Source organism: Alosa sapidissima, chromosome 16, assembly GCF_018492685.1.
Source record: "Alosa sapidissima isolate fAloSap1 chromosome 16, fAloSap1.pri, whole genome shotgun sequence".
In the NCBI taxonomy this organism is placed as follows: Eukaryota; Metazoa; Chordata; class Actinopteri; order Clupeiformes; family Clupeidae; genus Alosa; species Alosa sapidissima.
This window is the reverse complement of record NC_055972.1, coordinates 27,876,349-27,892,367: the sequence shown is the minus strand read 5'-3', so window position 1 is coordinate 27,892,367 and position 16,019 is coordinate 27,876,349. Positions and strand designations below refer to the sequence as shown.

General features: G+C 41.5%; 1 protein-coding gene across 1 annotated transcript in view; it reads left to right on the top strand.

Moving 5' to 3' along the window:
* tspan15 (tetraspanin 15) overlaps positions 1 to 15,537 on the top strand; it is a 42,360-nt gene extending 26,823 nt beyond the window's left edge. Inside the window, exons 6-8 of the mRNA XM_042066765.1 lie at positions 6,047 to 6,097; positions 6,377 to 6,493; positions 13,220 to 15,537. Of these exons, the coding sequence (XP_041922699.1) occupies positions 6,047 to 6,097; positions 6,377 to 6,493; positions 13,220 to 13,381 (330 nt within the window). The 3' untranslated portion in view covers positions 13,382 to 15,537. The remainder of the gene's footprint in view (positions 1 to 6,046; positions 6,098 to 6,376; positions 6,494 to 13,219) is intronic.
* Positions 15,538 to 16,019: the final 482 nt, after the last annotated feature.

Sequence of the window (16,019 nt, the reverse complement as noted above, 5' to 3'; positions counted from 1 at the left end):
TTACATTACCACACACTCTCCACAGAGAGCCATCAGGTTATATTATCATAATTTAATCATTTAGGCGTATTGTTCCTGGACAGCAATCAGGTGAAGAGGCTCACCCTCCAGAAGGTAACTGTTAGAATATTCAGCATAAATATTCCTCATGTTATATTTATAATTTCAGTTCAAAATTCCTTTGACCAGAATGAGAAGAAAGTCAGGATTTTTTGTGTTTTTATATGTCCTTGTCATATTGGTTTCCGTTATATCCCTATATCAGGCCTGTTTCCTTCATTCCTTGTCATAAATGCTAATTAGATTTTCAGAAGTAGAGGCTTAAGAAGTAGATGTTAAGGTTGTTTCTTCAACTCATTCCCCGCATTTAATCCAGATGGTTTTGATCTGTCAGGTCATAAATAAATGTTTTTTAGTACACAGATTGATTTCTTTTTCTTCACATACACATACACATACAACTTTTTCGACTGGACCTCCTAGTCCATGCTGAAATTGTGCATCACACTCCCACACGTCCAGAACACTTGCAGATGGCCGTGCTAACTCACAGAGGATTTCTCATAGCTATTTTCAGCTGTTGTGCGTCTTGGTTTCGCCAGCCCCTGTTTACATGGGATTGTAGTAGGCTAGCCCACCGTCCACAGGCTGGTGGGCTGTGCAGTGAAAGCTCACACGTCGCACATGATGCAGAAAAGTCACAGGCGCCAAGTGCAAACGTCTGCAATTGAGTCAGACTTGCATCAGAATGAGGTCATCTCCCAGGTCTACTATACTGCTCAAAAAAATGGGAACACTTACATTTTTCCACAATTGTTGAAACACATTTTTTGAAACCTTCCACCCTTTTCTCGATTCTCAAACTACAGTCACAGAATGTGTGACAGTTCTTGCAAAATAAAACACTCGCCTCAAAAGTTTTACTTGTGCTCAGAACCAAACAGTGTCAGAGTACCGATCCAGTGTATGATTGAAGTGTTCCCTTAATTTTTTTGAGCAGTAAATGTGAATCAAGTGGAATCCCAAATGTCATTGTTGAGGACATGTTCGCTGTTTAGTGCTTTTTTTACTTCAAAATGTAATGAAAATGGTCTCAGTTAATTAGCAGTTATTTTGCAGGACATTGTACAGGTGCGTGCATAGCACACCCAGGTACACTTCCCTGACTGCCTAATTTTGTCAGGTGCTTTATATGGATTACAGTGTATGTAAAACAGAGGCCATCTAATCTCCCTTGATGATGAGAAGCAGATACCTCATATGTCCCTTTCCTGTATATTTTCTGTCGTACTGTGTATTGTAGTGGAATCCAGCCATCTAACACTATCAGTAGGCCGTGTGTGTATATCTGTATGTGTGTGTCTGTGTCTGTGTCTGTGTCTGTGTCTGTCTGCGTCTGTGTCTGTGTGTGTGTGTGTGTAATCCGACAATTTTGATACAGACTTCCACAATTTCTTCAGTTTTATTGGCTCTTGTCTGCCAATAAAGGCTCAAAGTAAATAAAGTCACCAAAGCTTTCTTTTGTCTGCACGTAAAATTGGTATGTGAATCACACACAATTTCCAGCCATTGGAAAGGTGCTGCAGATGCAGTCTTAGCCTGTGGACTCCTGTGTATTTCTTTGAGATAAATGTGTAAGGGATAATATATTGTCTGCCGGTCGTTATTGGAAAATAAGTCCGGACAGGGCAAACAAAGCAGGTCTTGCTTTGTCCTGAAGGGAGTTATTTTTTCATTAAGACTAGTGGACAATTATACATTATCCCGCATATCATATGGCTACTTACCGAAATGAGAAAAGAAACTTCATACAATATGTCTTTTTTGTTGTTTTGTTGCCGTGGCTTCCGCCGATAAACAAATAGTTCACCACGCAAATACAACTTTCAAAGTTTCAGATGTTAAATTAGCAACCTATTATTTGCTGCCTTGAACTTTCAATGAAATTCCATTGCGTTAAGTGAGTGGACAACTCGCAGAATTATATGAAAGATGTGAATCAGAAGCACAAAACCCATTGCCATTGACAGCGGTGATTTATTTTTTGCAATGGTCATTATACAGATTTATAGGACCTCCTATAACGTTGGGAATGCCTATTCATGTTAATAAAACTTTCTACAGTATTCTCCAGAGAATAAATTACAGTGTCACACTCTCCAAAGAGAAACCTTTTGGATTAGTAAACTCAAGGCAACCTCTTTCCCTGGCCTTAACAAGGAATGTGACTTTTCCCCCTTTCTATGAAGTATGTACATTGTTCTACTTCCTGTTTCTATGCCCTGATGAAGGCCAAAATGGCCATAACCGTAGATCCATGTGCTTTTAACCAGTTTTTGCCATGTTAAATGTATGGCTTTTTTTTATACTTTTTCAACCTCAGAGTGCCTCTGCAATCTTTTTTCTTTTTTGGATTCTCATTCGTGGCAGAAGAGCACCTGAGGAAGGAACTATCTGAAGTCTCCTGAGCGCCCTAAGCCCCTTTGTGTCTTGACAGTGTCACACTATTGGCTGGTCAGTCTCTATTCACTGACCTAGAGGCCAGGTTTAGAAAGTCTTTAACAGATAGTCTCTTCATCTCTGCAAGGATTAGTAGGATGTGGTGTAATTTTTACTATGATTCTGGTATTTCTGCAGTAGGCTAAATAGTCTTTGGAGTATGCCCCTGTCTAGGAACCGTTGAAACGACCTCATATCCTGCCGATGGTAGAACTTTCAAAACTTCTACTTGCAATGAAGAGACTTTCAGTGTTGTTTGATCCAGTCTTGTCAGGGCATGACAGATATCTTAGACAGTGACTTTTCAGAAAAAAAAAATATTTATAAAAGTTTCCTTGAACTTTGGACTTGGTAATTTAAAGTCCTGGAATGTTAACTTCAATTAAAAATAGACATTCAGTTGGAAAATACGTCAAATGGCACTTGTCAATGTAAAAATGAACGCTAAATAAAATAGATGCCAGCTTCTATGCTCATGTTTACTCCGACAGAACAAGAAAGAAATCTGTCATTGTGGAGAGAGTGCATCTCTCCAAGGACCTTACCAGAAATGAAAAGTATTATTCAATCTGCGCTTCAGGACTCCCTCTTATCTTGAAACTGCAGGTATTTACAGTTGACAAACCACCATAGACTCATAACCATAATGGCAGGATGCCTGATCTACTTAAAAGAATCACATTGCACCCTCCCTTCCCCCAGCCCAACACACACACACACACACACACACAAATCGCAAGATGGCTGGCGTCTGAATAGATCTTCCATAGCCGGTATCTGGACCCCCCACTGTGAAGCCGGCGAGTCTGAATGCACAGGGGATGTTTGGGGCCTCCCACTGATAGTTGTATCTCTTCTTCGTTCTTGTCCATTCAGGGACAAATGTATTAACGACTCGACTGCTAGAGCTGTGGGAACGCGGAGCACGGAGTGTATTGACACAGTGTAAATGTTCAAACTTAGTCTCAACTCTGAGGAAGACGGCGCCACCACAGGAGCGTGCCTATGAAATCTCCAGGCAGAATGAAACGCCTGTCCATTTGCTATTGATGCAGCGGTGCTATTTATCACTCTGTTTGGTAATGCTTTCTTTCCATTGACTCTCTTGTTTACTGTCATTTATTCTCTAAGGAGGAACAGTATCACATTTTCCTGAAAATATACTCCAGCTGTAAATGTTAGGCTTTATCTAATGTAATCCAGTCTTAAGAGGTTTTAAGAATGAAATGGCACCTAAAAAACAAACAAGACCGTTTTAGCGATTAAAACGTTTAAATTATAACAGAAAATAAACACACCGCAAGTGGCCACAGTGGAATAAGCGGGATAATGGACTCCACGGTGGTCTGTTAACAGAAATGAATGCACTTACAAGGTTTGACCATAAAAAACTATGGATGAGTTGAAGGAGAGATTTTCTTTTAGGGACTACAGTAAATTGGCTATAGTTTTTTGGAAACTTATGCTGGGTGTCTGAGATTGTGCAGTTCCATATCTCTCTGTAACTTTCTCTTGATCAGAACGTGTGACAGTCCCTGTGCCCGAGTTGTCTCTGTTGCTGGCAATTACGACCTTGTATTGCAGGAAGAGGAGGCAATATATTCTTAACCTTTTGTAGCCCCTTCAAACTGAAATTTAGAGTACTAGTGTAGTGTCCGTTCAAACATGCCATTCCTGTAGAAAACCCATAGCCCAATTACATGCCCACAGGTATGCCTGCTTTAAAATAAGATGATAGGGAGAAACATCATTCCAGCTAAGCATTCAATAATGAATACAATTTTGTAGAAAGATGCATCATCATTATGAGATTTGCAATGCTGTGACTCAAAAACAGTCTTTGGTAGCATAAGTGACATGTCGCTCTGTCTGCCACTCGTTGTCTAGCTGTGTGGCTAGTCTCAAACTCCAAAGTCTCAACTCCAAAGTAGCCTGGGCTATTCGAAGTGTCAGTTTATTGCACATAATTTTTTCGTCATTTTGAATAGCCACTGCATACCCGTGTTTGTTGGCGTGTTTTTGTAAAATCCGCAGAATCATTTTATACAAGCAAACTGCATACAGGGAGTCTTTATTGTTGATGTCAGACATGATAATCATCCAAACATCTTGCATCTTTACCTGTGATTCAGTGCTGCCAAAACTCCGCTAACCCCTCTGTCTCTGGTGCTGCGCTGTGCTGTGTGAGTGGCTACAGTAGAGCAGAGAAAGACAATGTGTGCTTCTTTTACCGATATATTTAACAATAGCTTTTGCACTATTAATCCAAACAACGTCAAACTTCTTAGCAAGCAGCAAGTGCAAGTACTCGTAGCAAGACACCTGCCAAGTTTGAAATCAATTGGACAAACGGTTCGAGAGATATGTGAATAACAGACAGACAGACGTTCCTGTAATTTATAGATAGAGGATGACTAATACCCCTCAAAAGGTGTAATGTCAAAGAATGTGTTGTTTTATGTCTGTGTTTTGCTGTTATTGACTTTAGAAAAAGACATTTAAAGACCATGTAGGGTCATGTATCATATCCCCAGCTCTTGGTCCTTCAGTGCCAAACTTCATTGTTATTCTTTCTGAGTCACCGCAGGCTACTGGACTTAGTCTGACTGTGTTGGATGCTGTTCTCACTGACTCACCTCCATTACAGCGCTAGTTCTGCTTTCCGATTGGCCTTATGACTGGAGTTATAAAAAGAAGCCCCTCCCCACTCCTATGGTTAAGGGCTGAAAATGAGGCCTTTAAGAAGCATTCTTTTTCTCTCCCCTGATGTGTGGCAGTGCGGTGTGGAAGAGCCACACGCTGTGCCGGCTCTGGAGGTTTTTGTCTGGTACCGTTATTTAAATAAATGATGATGGTCATGTTGCGCTCCTCTGAGCTGCCTGTTCCCCTCTCTCTTCCTCCTCCTCCTCCTCCTCCTCCTCCTCCTTCTCCTCCTCCTCCTCCTCCTCCTCCTCCTCCTCCTCCTCCTCCTCCTCACCATCTCCGAGTCTCACAGGCTCTTCATCTGATTGCTGTCCCCACTTCACTCGAGAACTGCCAGAGCTGGATGCTTACTGTGAAGACACAGTTGCCCGTATTTGAGACTAGACTAGACCACTGTAGTGGGCTATTATGATATTGACCGCAGGATTAATAGTAAACTAATGGCGTCACAGTTTAAATATTCACTGTGTGAATAAAAAATGCTGAAGGTAATTGCTTGTTTCATGCGTGCTATCACTTGTGTAAATAACGGGTGTGTTATTCTAGACACCATTAGTCTTTAAACATCCACTTACACTGCAGCGGAGCTCTTTTGAAGAGTGGCTTTTTTGATTGCTGAAGATGTTGCGAGGGGTCAACATTAAAGTGATGGCCTTTTTGACTGGCGGAGCATTTCTGAAAGGATCTGTTTGCATCTGTTGGCCTCTGCACTCCTTAAAATGTTCTCTCCCTATTTGCATACGTTTTCTGCTGTCATTTCAGTGATGCCACAAACCCCAACTTTAGTTTGGTGTTATTTCGGTTCATATACAGTATGTTTTGCTATCTTTTTCCCCTCCCTTAGCCCAATGAAGTTGCCAATACACTGTGTGGATCTGGAGTGTTGAATAAAAATGTAAGTACACATCTCATCCTCCATAACCCATTATTTAAAACTATTGTGAAACAACCTATGGGAGAAGGCTGCATCACAGCTAATGTGTACATTGTGGCTGTTACACAATTTCTAACACACAAGATTAAATAAATTATGTTTATAGGTTGTAATGTTTTCCAAGTTGTCTGTAAAATATTAATCTAGCATAGCAGATGTGTGAGTGAATACAGATATGGTGGAAATATAAAGTATCTTCATATTTAAAATACTTTCTCTTTTCTTTTTTAATGATCAAAGCGCCATGAATTGGATCAGATGATCCATGTTCGAGGCTGCACAAATGCCGTCTTCCTCTGGTTCATGGACAACTATAAGATCATGGGCGGTTTGCTACTTGGCATTCTCTTGCCACAGGTAAATTTTCCCTAAAGAACTGTGTAAGCTGAAGCAAGCCACAGACAGTGGGTCTCATTCACAATAGATCTTATTCATTAATGTGTGTTATACTGCAAGGGTACAACAGTGGAAGCCGGACATTGAACCCTCAACTTTTCAGGTTACTACAGTACATGCTAGCCCAGCTCCTTAGCCACTACGCTACCACCACCCATACTAATCAAACAGTCATGGGGCTTAGTGCATTAGTTAAGAAGCCGTTGGATGAACAGTTCAGCTGTTGTATCTGCATTAGCATAGCTAGATTCTAAGCCCATGTATCAGTGCTGTGTGCTCTTTCACACGTTTGCATGGCTTGCAAAAGGGCAGCTCCGACCAGGCCAAACGATGTATCATCTGATGTTGTCAATTTTGTCAAATATGTGAAGAGTAGATTAAAGGAAAGCGATTGAACAAGCTAATCTATTCTACATTGTGATGTGTCACATAGTAAGATTGTGTTTCTCAGGGTCCAAAACCATCTGACAGCATTGCATTGTATAATTTAAGAGCTATCATTATGATCAGCATGGCTTTTTGTTCTCCACCAATCATACGTGATGGGAATAACACTGTAATTTTCCGTTGCCTACAGCTTCCTTCTAACCCTCTGCTTCACTCCTATTCTTATCTTCTGAGAACATTCTATTCTGTTCCACTCTCACCATTAGTCTTGTTCTACGCGCGCACACAAACACACACACACACATGCACACACACACACACATGCACCACATACACACACTCACACACACCATATATACACACACACGCAACACTCACACACCTACACCCACACACGCAGACACGCATGCATACATATGCACCACATACACACACACATGCACCACATACACTCACTCACACACACCATATATACACACACGCAATAGACTCACACCTACACCCACACACACACACACACATGCACCACATACACACACTCAGACACACCATACACACGCAACAGACTCACACCTACACCCACACAAGCACACACGCATGCACACATATGCACCACATACACACACTCCACACCTACACACACCATATATTACACACTCACACACCCACACACATCATATATCACACACACACACACACACACAAAAAAGTCTGTAAATCCGCCCCAAACCCCATGGATGTCGGTGCACTCCACATTCCCGCCTTAAAGTGGACAGTCGTCGATTTGATTTGTGCGTTCTGCATCAAATACCCACAAGGCCAGTGCAAAGGCTCAGCCAAGTAATTTCACTGACTCATTATGTCTTTCAAGGCTACAAAATGAGGTTTATTGTGAGCTTGATAAAACTCTGTTTATCCTTATCATCCACAACTGAAATGCAGATGAGTGACATAGTTATACTTATACTTAGTTAGAGGAAAATTCCGGTATTTAGCACTTTGAGTCCCTTTTCTGGTTTGTTTTGGATGAACTAGAGTGGTGGACACCGAAATTTTGACGATTGGTCCTGTCTCGACCTTTCTGGCTCGTTTTGAATCGCCTTTGACTACTCAGAGTGGCTGCCAACAGGCATACTGTAGGCTACTCAAACATGTCCTAAAACAACCCTTAACGTTCGTTTTCAAAACTGTGCAACTCACCGAGTGGTTAGTGGTGTTCGTTGATGTTCCAAAACAAGTAGCGTAGCGAAATACAGTTTCTGTCGTGTTTTATTTGGCATTTTGTAAAATCCCATTGATTTCTGTTGGAAGACTCATTGCACGTTGATACTGCGCCACCGTCTATGCTTCAGGTTCAAATATTAAGCGGTTGTGAGGTGTCTGAATAAATAGTTCTACAGTACAATAGCAAATAAGACGGCTGGAAATCATACATTGCGCCGATATATTTGCTTTTAATAATGAAAGGTAATAATGAAAGATCAGATTGATGCTTTTTGATTGCACCTTCCCCTTCTCTTTGAACTTTCCATTGCTGCTTTGGAATGGAAGGGAACAATCCACATAGAAGCCTCATTAGCCTGCTCATTTCCAACTGCACAGCTCGAGTATTTCAGGAGGGAGCTAGTTGCCTCGGGTATTATGTAGATGCACACCTGACATATAGTCCTTTCACATTCAGTGTGTAGCCTATTCAACTACTACACTCCCTCCTTTGTGTGTGGTCTGTGAGTGCAACAGGGGCAATGGCAGTGACTTAAATAGTTCATCATGTTTTTTTTCTCCCTCAGAAGTTCACTTCCTCCCTCAGTGCATATGTATTTATTTCACATCTCCCTAGACGCATCCATCAGCAGGGTTAAGGCTGATTCATTAACTCCACCTCGGAGCAGTCTGTTCATGCTCGAGTTCCACAGAAAACACTAATCCACGAGGAGTGGCAGCCAGGCACTCAGCCCTCTGAGCTCCAAGTTTATCCCTCAAGTCTCACACAAATGAGCTCACTCTCATTATATCAGCACTGCCACCACTGTCAATGCCCTTAAAGGATGTCATGGCCAACCAGACACTGTGTTTGGAACGAGCACCCAACTCCACATTGAAATGAATGAGAAATGGGAGATAGTGTTGTTGCATTAACGAGCACACAACTCCACATTGAAACAAGTGAGAAATGGGAGATAGCGTTGCTGCATTAACGAGCACACAACTCCACATTGAAACAAGTGAGAAATGGGAGATAGCGTTGCTGCATTAACGAGCACACAACTCCACATTGAAACAAGTGGGAAATGGGAGATAGTGTTGCTGCATTAACGAGCACACAACTCCACATTGAAACAAGTGAGAAATGGGAGATAGCGTTGCTGCATTAACGAGCACACAACTCCACATTGAAACAAGTGGGAAATGGGAGATAGTGTTGCTGCATTAACGAGCACACAACTCCACATTGAAACAAGTGAGAAATGGGAGATAGCGTTGCTGCATTAACGAGCACACAACTCCACATTGAAACAAGTGGGAAATGGGAGATAGAGTTGCTGCATTAACGAGCACACAACTCCACATTGAAACAAGTGGGAAATGGGAGATAGTGTTGCTGCATTAACGAGCACACAACTCCACATTGAAACAAGTGGGAAATGGGAGGAATGAGGAATGTAAGACCAGAAGGGGGCTCCGCATTTGGATTGTGACATTTTTTACAGTTCACACGTACGGGTCGCTGTGTCTGAAGACCCGATCCGATACAGAGAAAAAGGACGACAGAAATGGGGCCAAGAAATGCCCACAAGTGCCATTTACTTGCATGCTCTGCATACGGTACATTGCATTTCAAAACATCTGGGAGAGGGGAGTGATCTTCTGTGAAGTTCAGTGGATTAATGCAGATATTTAGAAGCAATTTACCCAAACAGCTTGCAGTGCGGCGTGTATCCATTAGCTCAATACTGATACTCAGCTAATTGGGGAAATGACGCCTATAGGGTAATTATCACTTAGGGAGCAAAATCAGATCACTGAATGTCTTCTGTTTGACTGCTCTTTAAAAATACCAGGAAAGTTTCAGCCTGAAACACAGTCCAAGGAGCATAGTGCTATCGCCCATGTTTTAGCTTCCTCAAGTCGGCCCCACCACTCAGTCTTCCTCTGCTTCACCACACCACCATTTACTTCTGTGTATTCTTCAAACCAAGTCACACTGATAAGCTATTAGGACTAATTAAAAAGTGTGAAATGTGATAAGGTAACACTTTACTCAACTTTGGCTTTGCTCTCATACTGACAAAGATGATCACTTAAAGAGGCACTTTGAGACCTATTCATCTGTTCAGTGATGCCTCTCGTCTATCAGAGCCAGACAGTAGGTTTACTACAGCCGTGGACCTGCATTTCGGGGATAGGATGGGATGGGGAAAAACCTTTTAAGCCCAGGAACAAGTGATGCTATTTGTTTCCACCAAGTCCTGTTATTGATTTTGGACAGAGCCAGTCAGTGTTTTTATGTAGTTTTAAGTGCCACTGAACTGCTACTTTTGGGTTCCGTTTTGGAACTGAAGGTAACATCTATCCTTGCTTTTGACATTTTTTTTACTTCACTTTGTTAAAAAGGGGCCACCATTAGGCTTATGATGGATCAAAGTCTTTTTCAAAGCTGTCAAACTTACATTAAAGAAAAGAAACTTCAACATCAAATGATTTTAGCAAAAGATTGTGCTTTGAGACCTTGCTCTTGTTTGACCAGTTAATTAGACCATGACTGGATCTGAAACAGAGACAACAATAGACTTCAGTGGCATTCTAAGGCCTAGTCCACACGTACCAAACCGATCTTTTTTTCCTCCGTCTTCCCTGGAACCGTATCAAGAATATTTGCATCCAAACGGATCCATCTTAACACGACCCAACACGTTACTTCATACCCCAGGCCTATAGGTGGCACTGTGTCTTTACAGAAATTCACCAAAACTTGCAAAACTTGCGCTTTAAAAACAGACAGAATAGGCTACGGCGAAATGGCTAGTGCAAGGAAACCAGAATTGTTTGTGTGGACTGATGGTGAACTGTCAACTGTAAAACTAATAAACTTTATTTTACGGTTTGTGAAGGGTGCAGTTCCTTCCTTTATTTGGCTAACGCAGGTAGGCCTAATCACCTTTACTTTCTTTGGTTGTAGGATAGTCCGTGATTCATTGCGGTGATAGTTTTGGCTATCACCGCAATTAGGCTACTAAACGCAAGGCTTACCCAAGTTCTAGGCTATTCTGTCGCCACATTTATAATATTGCTATAAAACCTTCGTTAGTAACAGTCAATACTTTTGCCTGCATCAAATCGTGCATTCGCATTCAGTGTGCTACCATCGGCTTAACGTGAGCTCTAAGCGTCTTTGTATGCTTATATCTGATTTCACTCGACTGTGAATGCATGTATACATGTTGTAAGACATGTAAAATAAATGAATGACACTGGCACTACGCACAAATTAATGTAGCCTAAACTTACACCGCACTTTCCTAATAACTTAAGTTCTCTCGCGTCACTGACAGTAGCTAGAATGCATAAAAAAACACCGGGAAAAACAGTGTTCAGTCCACCAAGTCATAAGCTATCGGCGCTGCGCAGCATCAGTTGTGATATTTATCTTAACGGAGTGTAATCGTAGGTAATGTCATGTATGAAAACTAGTACTGTTAGGCAATACTATAAGTGCAAGTCCAGGGCAGCTGAGGTGTGGCGATGACATCATCGATACGCAAGCAGGATGTGCGGTTTCGCTGTCTAAACGAACTCAAACGGGACGAACTCAGAAAAGTGCGGCCCCTAAGGGCCTGTCCACACGGAGACGCTTTTTAGGTTAAACGCAGAGGTTTTGCTTCGTCTTGGCCGAGCGTCCAAACGAATCCTGTAAACTCACTGCCCGAAACCGCACTTTTCTGAAACCTGGTCCCAGAGTGGAGAAATCTGAAACCGTAGCCCGTTTGAGTTCGTTTAGACAGCGAAACCGCACATCCTGCTTGCGTATCGATGATGTCATCGCCACAGCACAATGTGAACAAGTCATACATCAAGACAAATGTTAATTGTTAATGTTATTGTTAATGTTGATACAACTGACAGACTGTTTGGTTGTATTTTGAGTGTAATTGTTATGTTTCACAAAATAATCTGAATCAACAAGCTGTTCTAAGTAACTGTGTATAAAATAAACCATCTCAGTTTATATTTCATTAAGCCTAAATAGGCTGATTGTCAAGACCACTGTTTGCAAATAGTGATTATGCCACTAACAGACAAACAGACAGTCTTCATGCTCAGTGAAAGCCCATGTGCTTGGCATGTTGTCCTGCTGTTCAGCCAGTGGCTCACTCCTGGCTGTCCAGATAGAAGTCAGTCCAGGTAAAAGCCTTTGGCAAACACAAATGTACTCCACCACCATTAGCTGACTAACTAATGAACCTGTTTAATGGGAAGCCTTTTGTGGTGTAGTGCACTGCATAGACATTGAGGAGGCAGCAGTACCTACAGTGCTTTAAAACAGTTGTTTACATTTTCTCAGTTCTAAATTGATCCATGTTCAGTGGCTTGTTACAACCCCAAGACTGAACCCTCACTTGACATGTTATTTCTCCCTGACTGGTGGTATGTTTCTATGGTTGATTTTTTTGGTTGATTTTGATTTTGCTTTTGTTTCCTGGGCTTGTTTGGGTGCAGAAACAAAAAAAACTCTCTGCAACCAGAGAAACAATGTCTCTCTTTTCTTACTGTTTGAGTTGTTTCTGACCCCAAATAGCATGCTGGCTTTAGAACTTATGTGTACGTATGTATGTGGCCTGCTGTGGAATTCTTTGCCATACATGGTTACTCATTCTGTCTATGGAGGTTCTGGAAGGCATCAGTCAGTCCTTAACACGTCTTGTGCCCACTCGGTGAGGACTTAAAGAGCAGATTTATACGTTTTGAGGGATTTAAACGTGTAGCTGACCTTCCCCCATTCATTAAGCCTACTACATGCATTAGGATCGCCTTAGGCTCAGCACAGTAGTATCCAGATTGTTAAATTGGCACATATGCCCATATGATACATACATTGGCACATATGATGCATACCTCTCACAAAATGTGTGTCCAGAATCTTAAACCCCATTCAGATACACCAGTATTATGGATCCATGTTTTTTTTTTTTCTATTCAAATTTTAAAAGAATGGGGCTGTCTCAAGTTCTTTCCTTTCAACTATTCTAAAGGTTGTTGATATTTGATGAACACCCTTAAACCTTTGACTTTGTTGCACAGTTCATAGGTGTCCTGTTCACCTGGCTCTACATCACACGTGTGGAGGATGCCATCACGGACTATGGTCACTATGGTCAGGACCTGCTGGACGGGGGCCCCAAAGGGCCAAAGCAGCAAGGCAAGCTGGCAAAATGGTGCAAATGCATGCCGGAGATCGACTGAGGCTTCAGCCCGATGACCATTTGCCATACAAGCCTATGTGCAGCTCAGGTGGACAACCTTAGTCTTTTTTAGCATGTCAAAGGATGCTGGAGCATGTCTAATCGGAAGATATATATATATTTTATACATTGTTTTCATATGTGGTTGCATGTTAACTTGAAAGGAGTACCAAATGAGCAGTTGCCTTTGAACTCAACTATCCTATCAGTAAACTTGCCAATGTATGCTGTGCAATGAAGTGTGTCAAATGGAGATTTTTGTATTTTTTCTAACATTTTTAAGTGTTTTGGGTGTATTTTGCTTAAGAATAAATTCCTCAGGTTTAAGCATGAGTTCTAAACATTTGTTAAAAAAAATCCCATTTGTACATGTAGATAGAAATCCTTACATGTATGTGTGAATTGTGATGCAGAATATTCAAGTACACATACACTACAGATTGCCCACCCCCACCATGTTGGGACTGACTCTTAAAGGATAATTAAGGGATCTTTTACACCTGAGCCCCATTGGTAGATGTCTTTATTATTATTTCATTAGGGACAAAACCAATGAAAAGCCATTCAGTATTGAGCTAGCTAAGCAAGCAGCATTTTTAAATATCAATGTCATATGGGGGCAATTTTCAAACATTCACATTATCAAAATGAATTTGCCCAATGTGACACCACATGCAAAAGTGTTTTATATCAGGGAGGGACCGGTCACACATTATCAGGGGGTGTCAAAGCAATAAAACTACATGTGATGTCAGTGGGCTACTGGTTTAAGCCCTGTGCCCTGTGCTTGCACACTCACACCTGAACAAACCACAGCATCTTAACCCCACATGGGGCATCTGTCAGTGTTGTGATTCCATCAGTATAGATACCAGCAAAGCACACACTAGACATGCACTACAACTTTAAGGTGGGGATCACACTGGCCAGCGGCAGCAGCAAGCGTAATGCAACCCGCAGACCATAATAAGTTCTATCTCGTTCCTATGGTAACACAAACGGTTTGCCTAAACTGACAATTGAATACCCCTGCGTTGCGCTTTGAAAGTTGAACCAACTTTAATGCTCAGCTTGTTCAACGCCAGCGCTGCCACCGTTCCGCTGCCGAACCATAGAGAACAACAGGAAACCTGCCGCTTGCCAGTGTGATTCCCGTCTAATGTCTTTGATAAGTGATGTCTATGGGCATGACAACGTGTGTTATTGATGGAATTCATTGCAACCGTAGTGTTTTGGTTGTACTGTTTTGACATTTTTATTTTATTCATAATTCCTTTAAATAATTCCTTTTAATAATAAAACTCTTTCAGCCTCTTTGTTCTGAGATGACAGAGACGTGTTCTGTGCCTTATCACACTCCATGTTGCGTCTCTGCACACAGCACAGGTCAGATGTTCCACATTTAGAGTTACAGATATTTTAGCACATACTCCCTTTCATAGACTTCAGTCAGGCTCTGCAGGTCTGGTGCTATTTCCTGAACCTTGCATGTGTATAAACAACAATATCCCTTCTTTCCTTTGGCTAAGAATCTCTTGGATTTATAGACTTGAACAGTTTTGTCCTTTTAAGTAGCACAATTGATTTTTCCCACTGTCCAAGTGTCCATATAGTGAAATCGGCTACACAGCGTTTTTATTGATCTATGATGACTTTCCTGGTTCTGACATGTGTAAGTAATGATTAGTGTTTGCCAGGCAGTATGTGCAGACCCCCCCCCCACACACACACACACACATACACACACTACACCACACCCCTCTCCCTGTCCCTGTCTAGCCTGCACTCCGTGATCAGAAGTCAGTTGCCATGGTGAACATCACGGAGGAGGCTTCTCATTACAACACTGTTAATGGCTTTGTCCTGTTAGTCCACCTCACCTAGTGGACTGGATGGTAAAATGGCACACAAGAGTACAAGATGAATGAGCTTGATTGTCTTAGATCATATCTTAGTTTAAACCCAAACTTTTAAAAAAAAGGAACATGATGTAAATATGGGTGACCATATTATGAATCCGTTTTGTTTTTGTAATTTTTTGAATCTTTTATTAATAATGCAAGTGTGTGTGTGTGTATACACACACATGTGCATTCATATTTTGTTGTGCCTGAACATAACTGTGGCCTGCTGAATAAATAAATGATGTTTCCAGTCCATTGTGCGAGATCTCTTTAGTGGCTTTTCTAATTTCTCTGGTCGTCCTGCTGATTTATCCATGCAGGGCGGCCATGTTTCTCTAAATATTTTACTTGTCTATAGAGTGTACCCCAAATAATCATTGTGTAACTCCCTTGTGGTTCTCTTTCACTCTCTCCCTCTCTAACTTTGTCTTTCTGACTCACTCTTTCTCCCGACTTAACATGTGCATTATTCTTTCTTGCTATCTCTGTTTATTTTTTATTTAATTATTTTTTTTGAGTACTCCAACAAGGGTGTCTTTTGAAAATTCTTGTTAAAAGGGTTTTAAAAGCAGGGTCAGGCCTGTTGAGCAAATTTTGAGCAAACTCCAGTCAGAGTGGGGTTGACTATATGAAGATAGCAGTACATTTCCGCAAATCAAATTCTGAGACGTCCGACAAGATTTTCAATAAATAAGAAATCCAAGTAGGTCTGGACTTTTTCTGTCCCGCTACCAC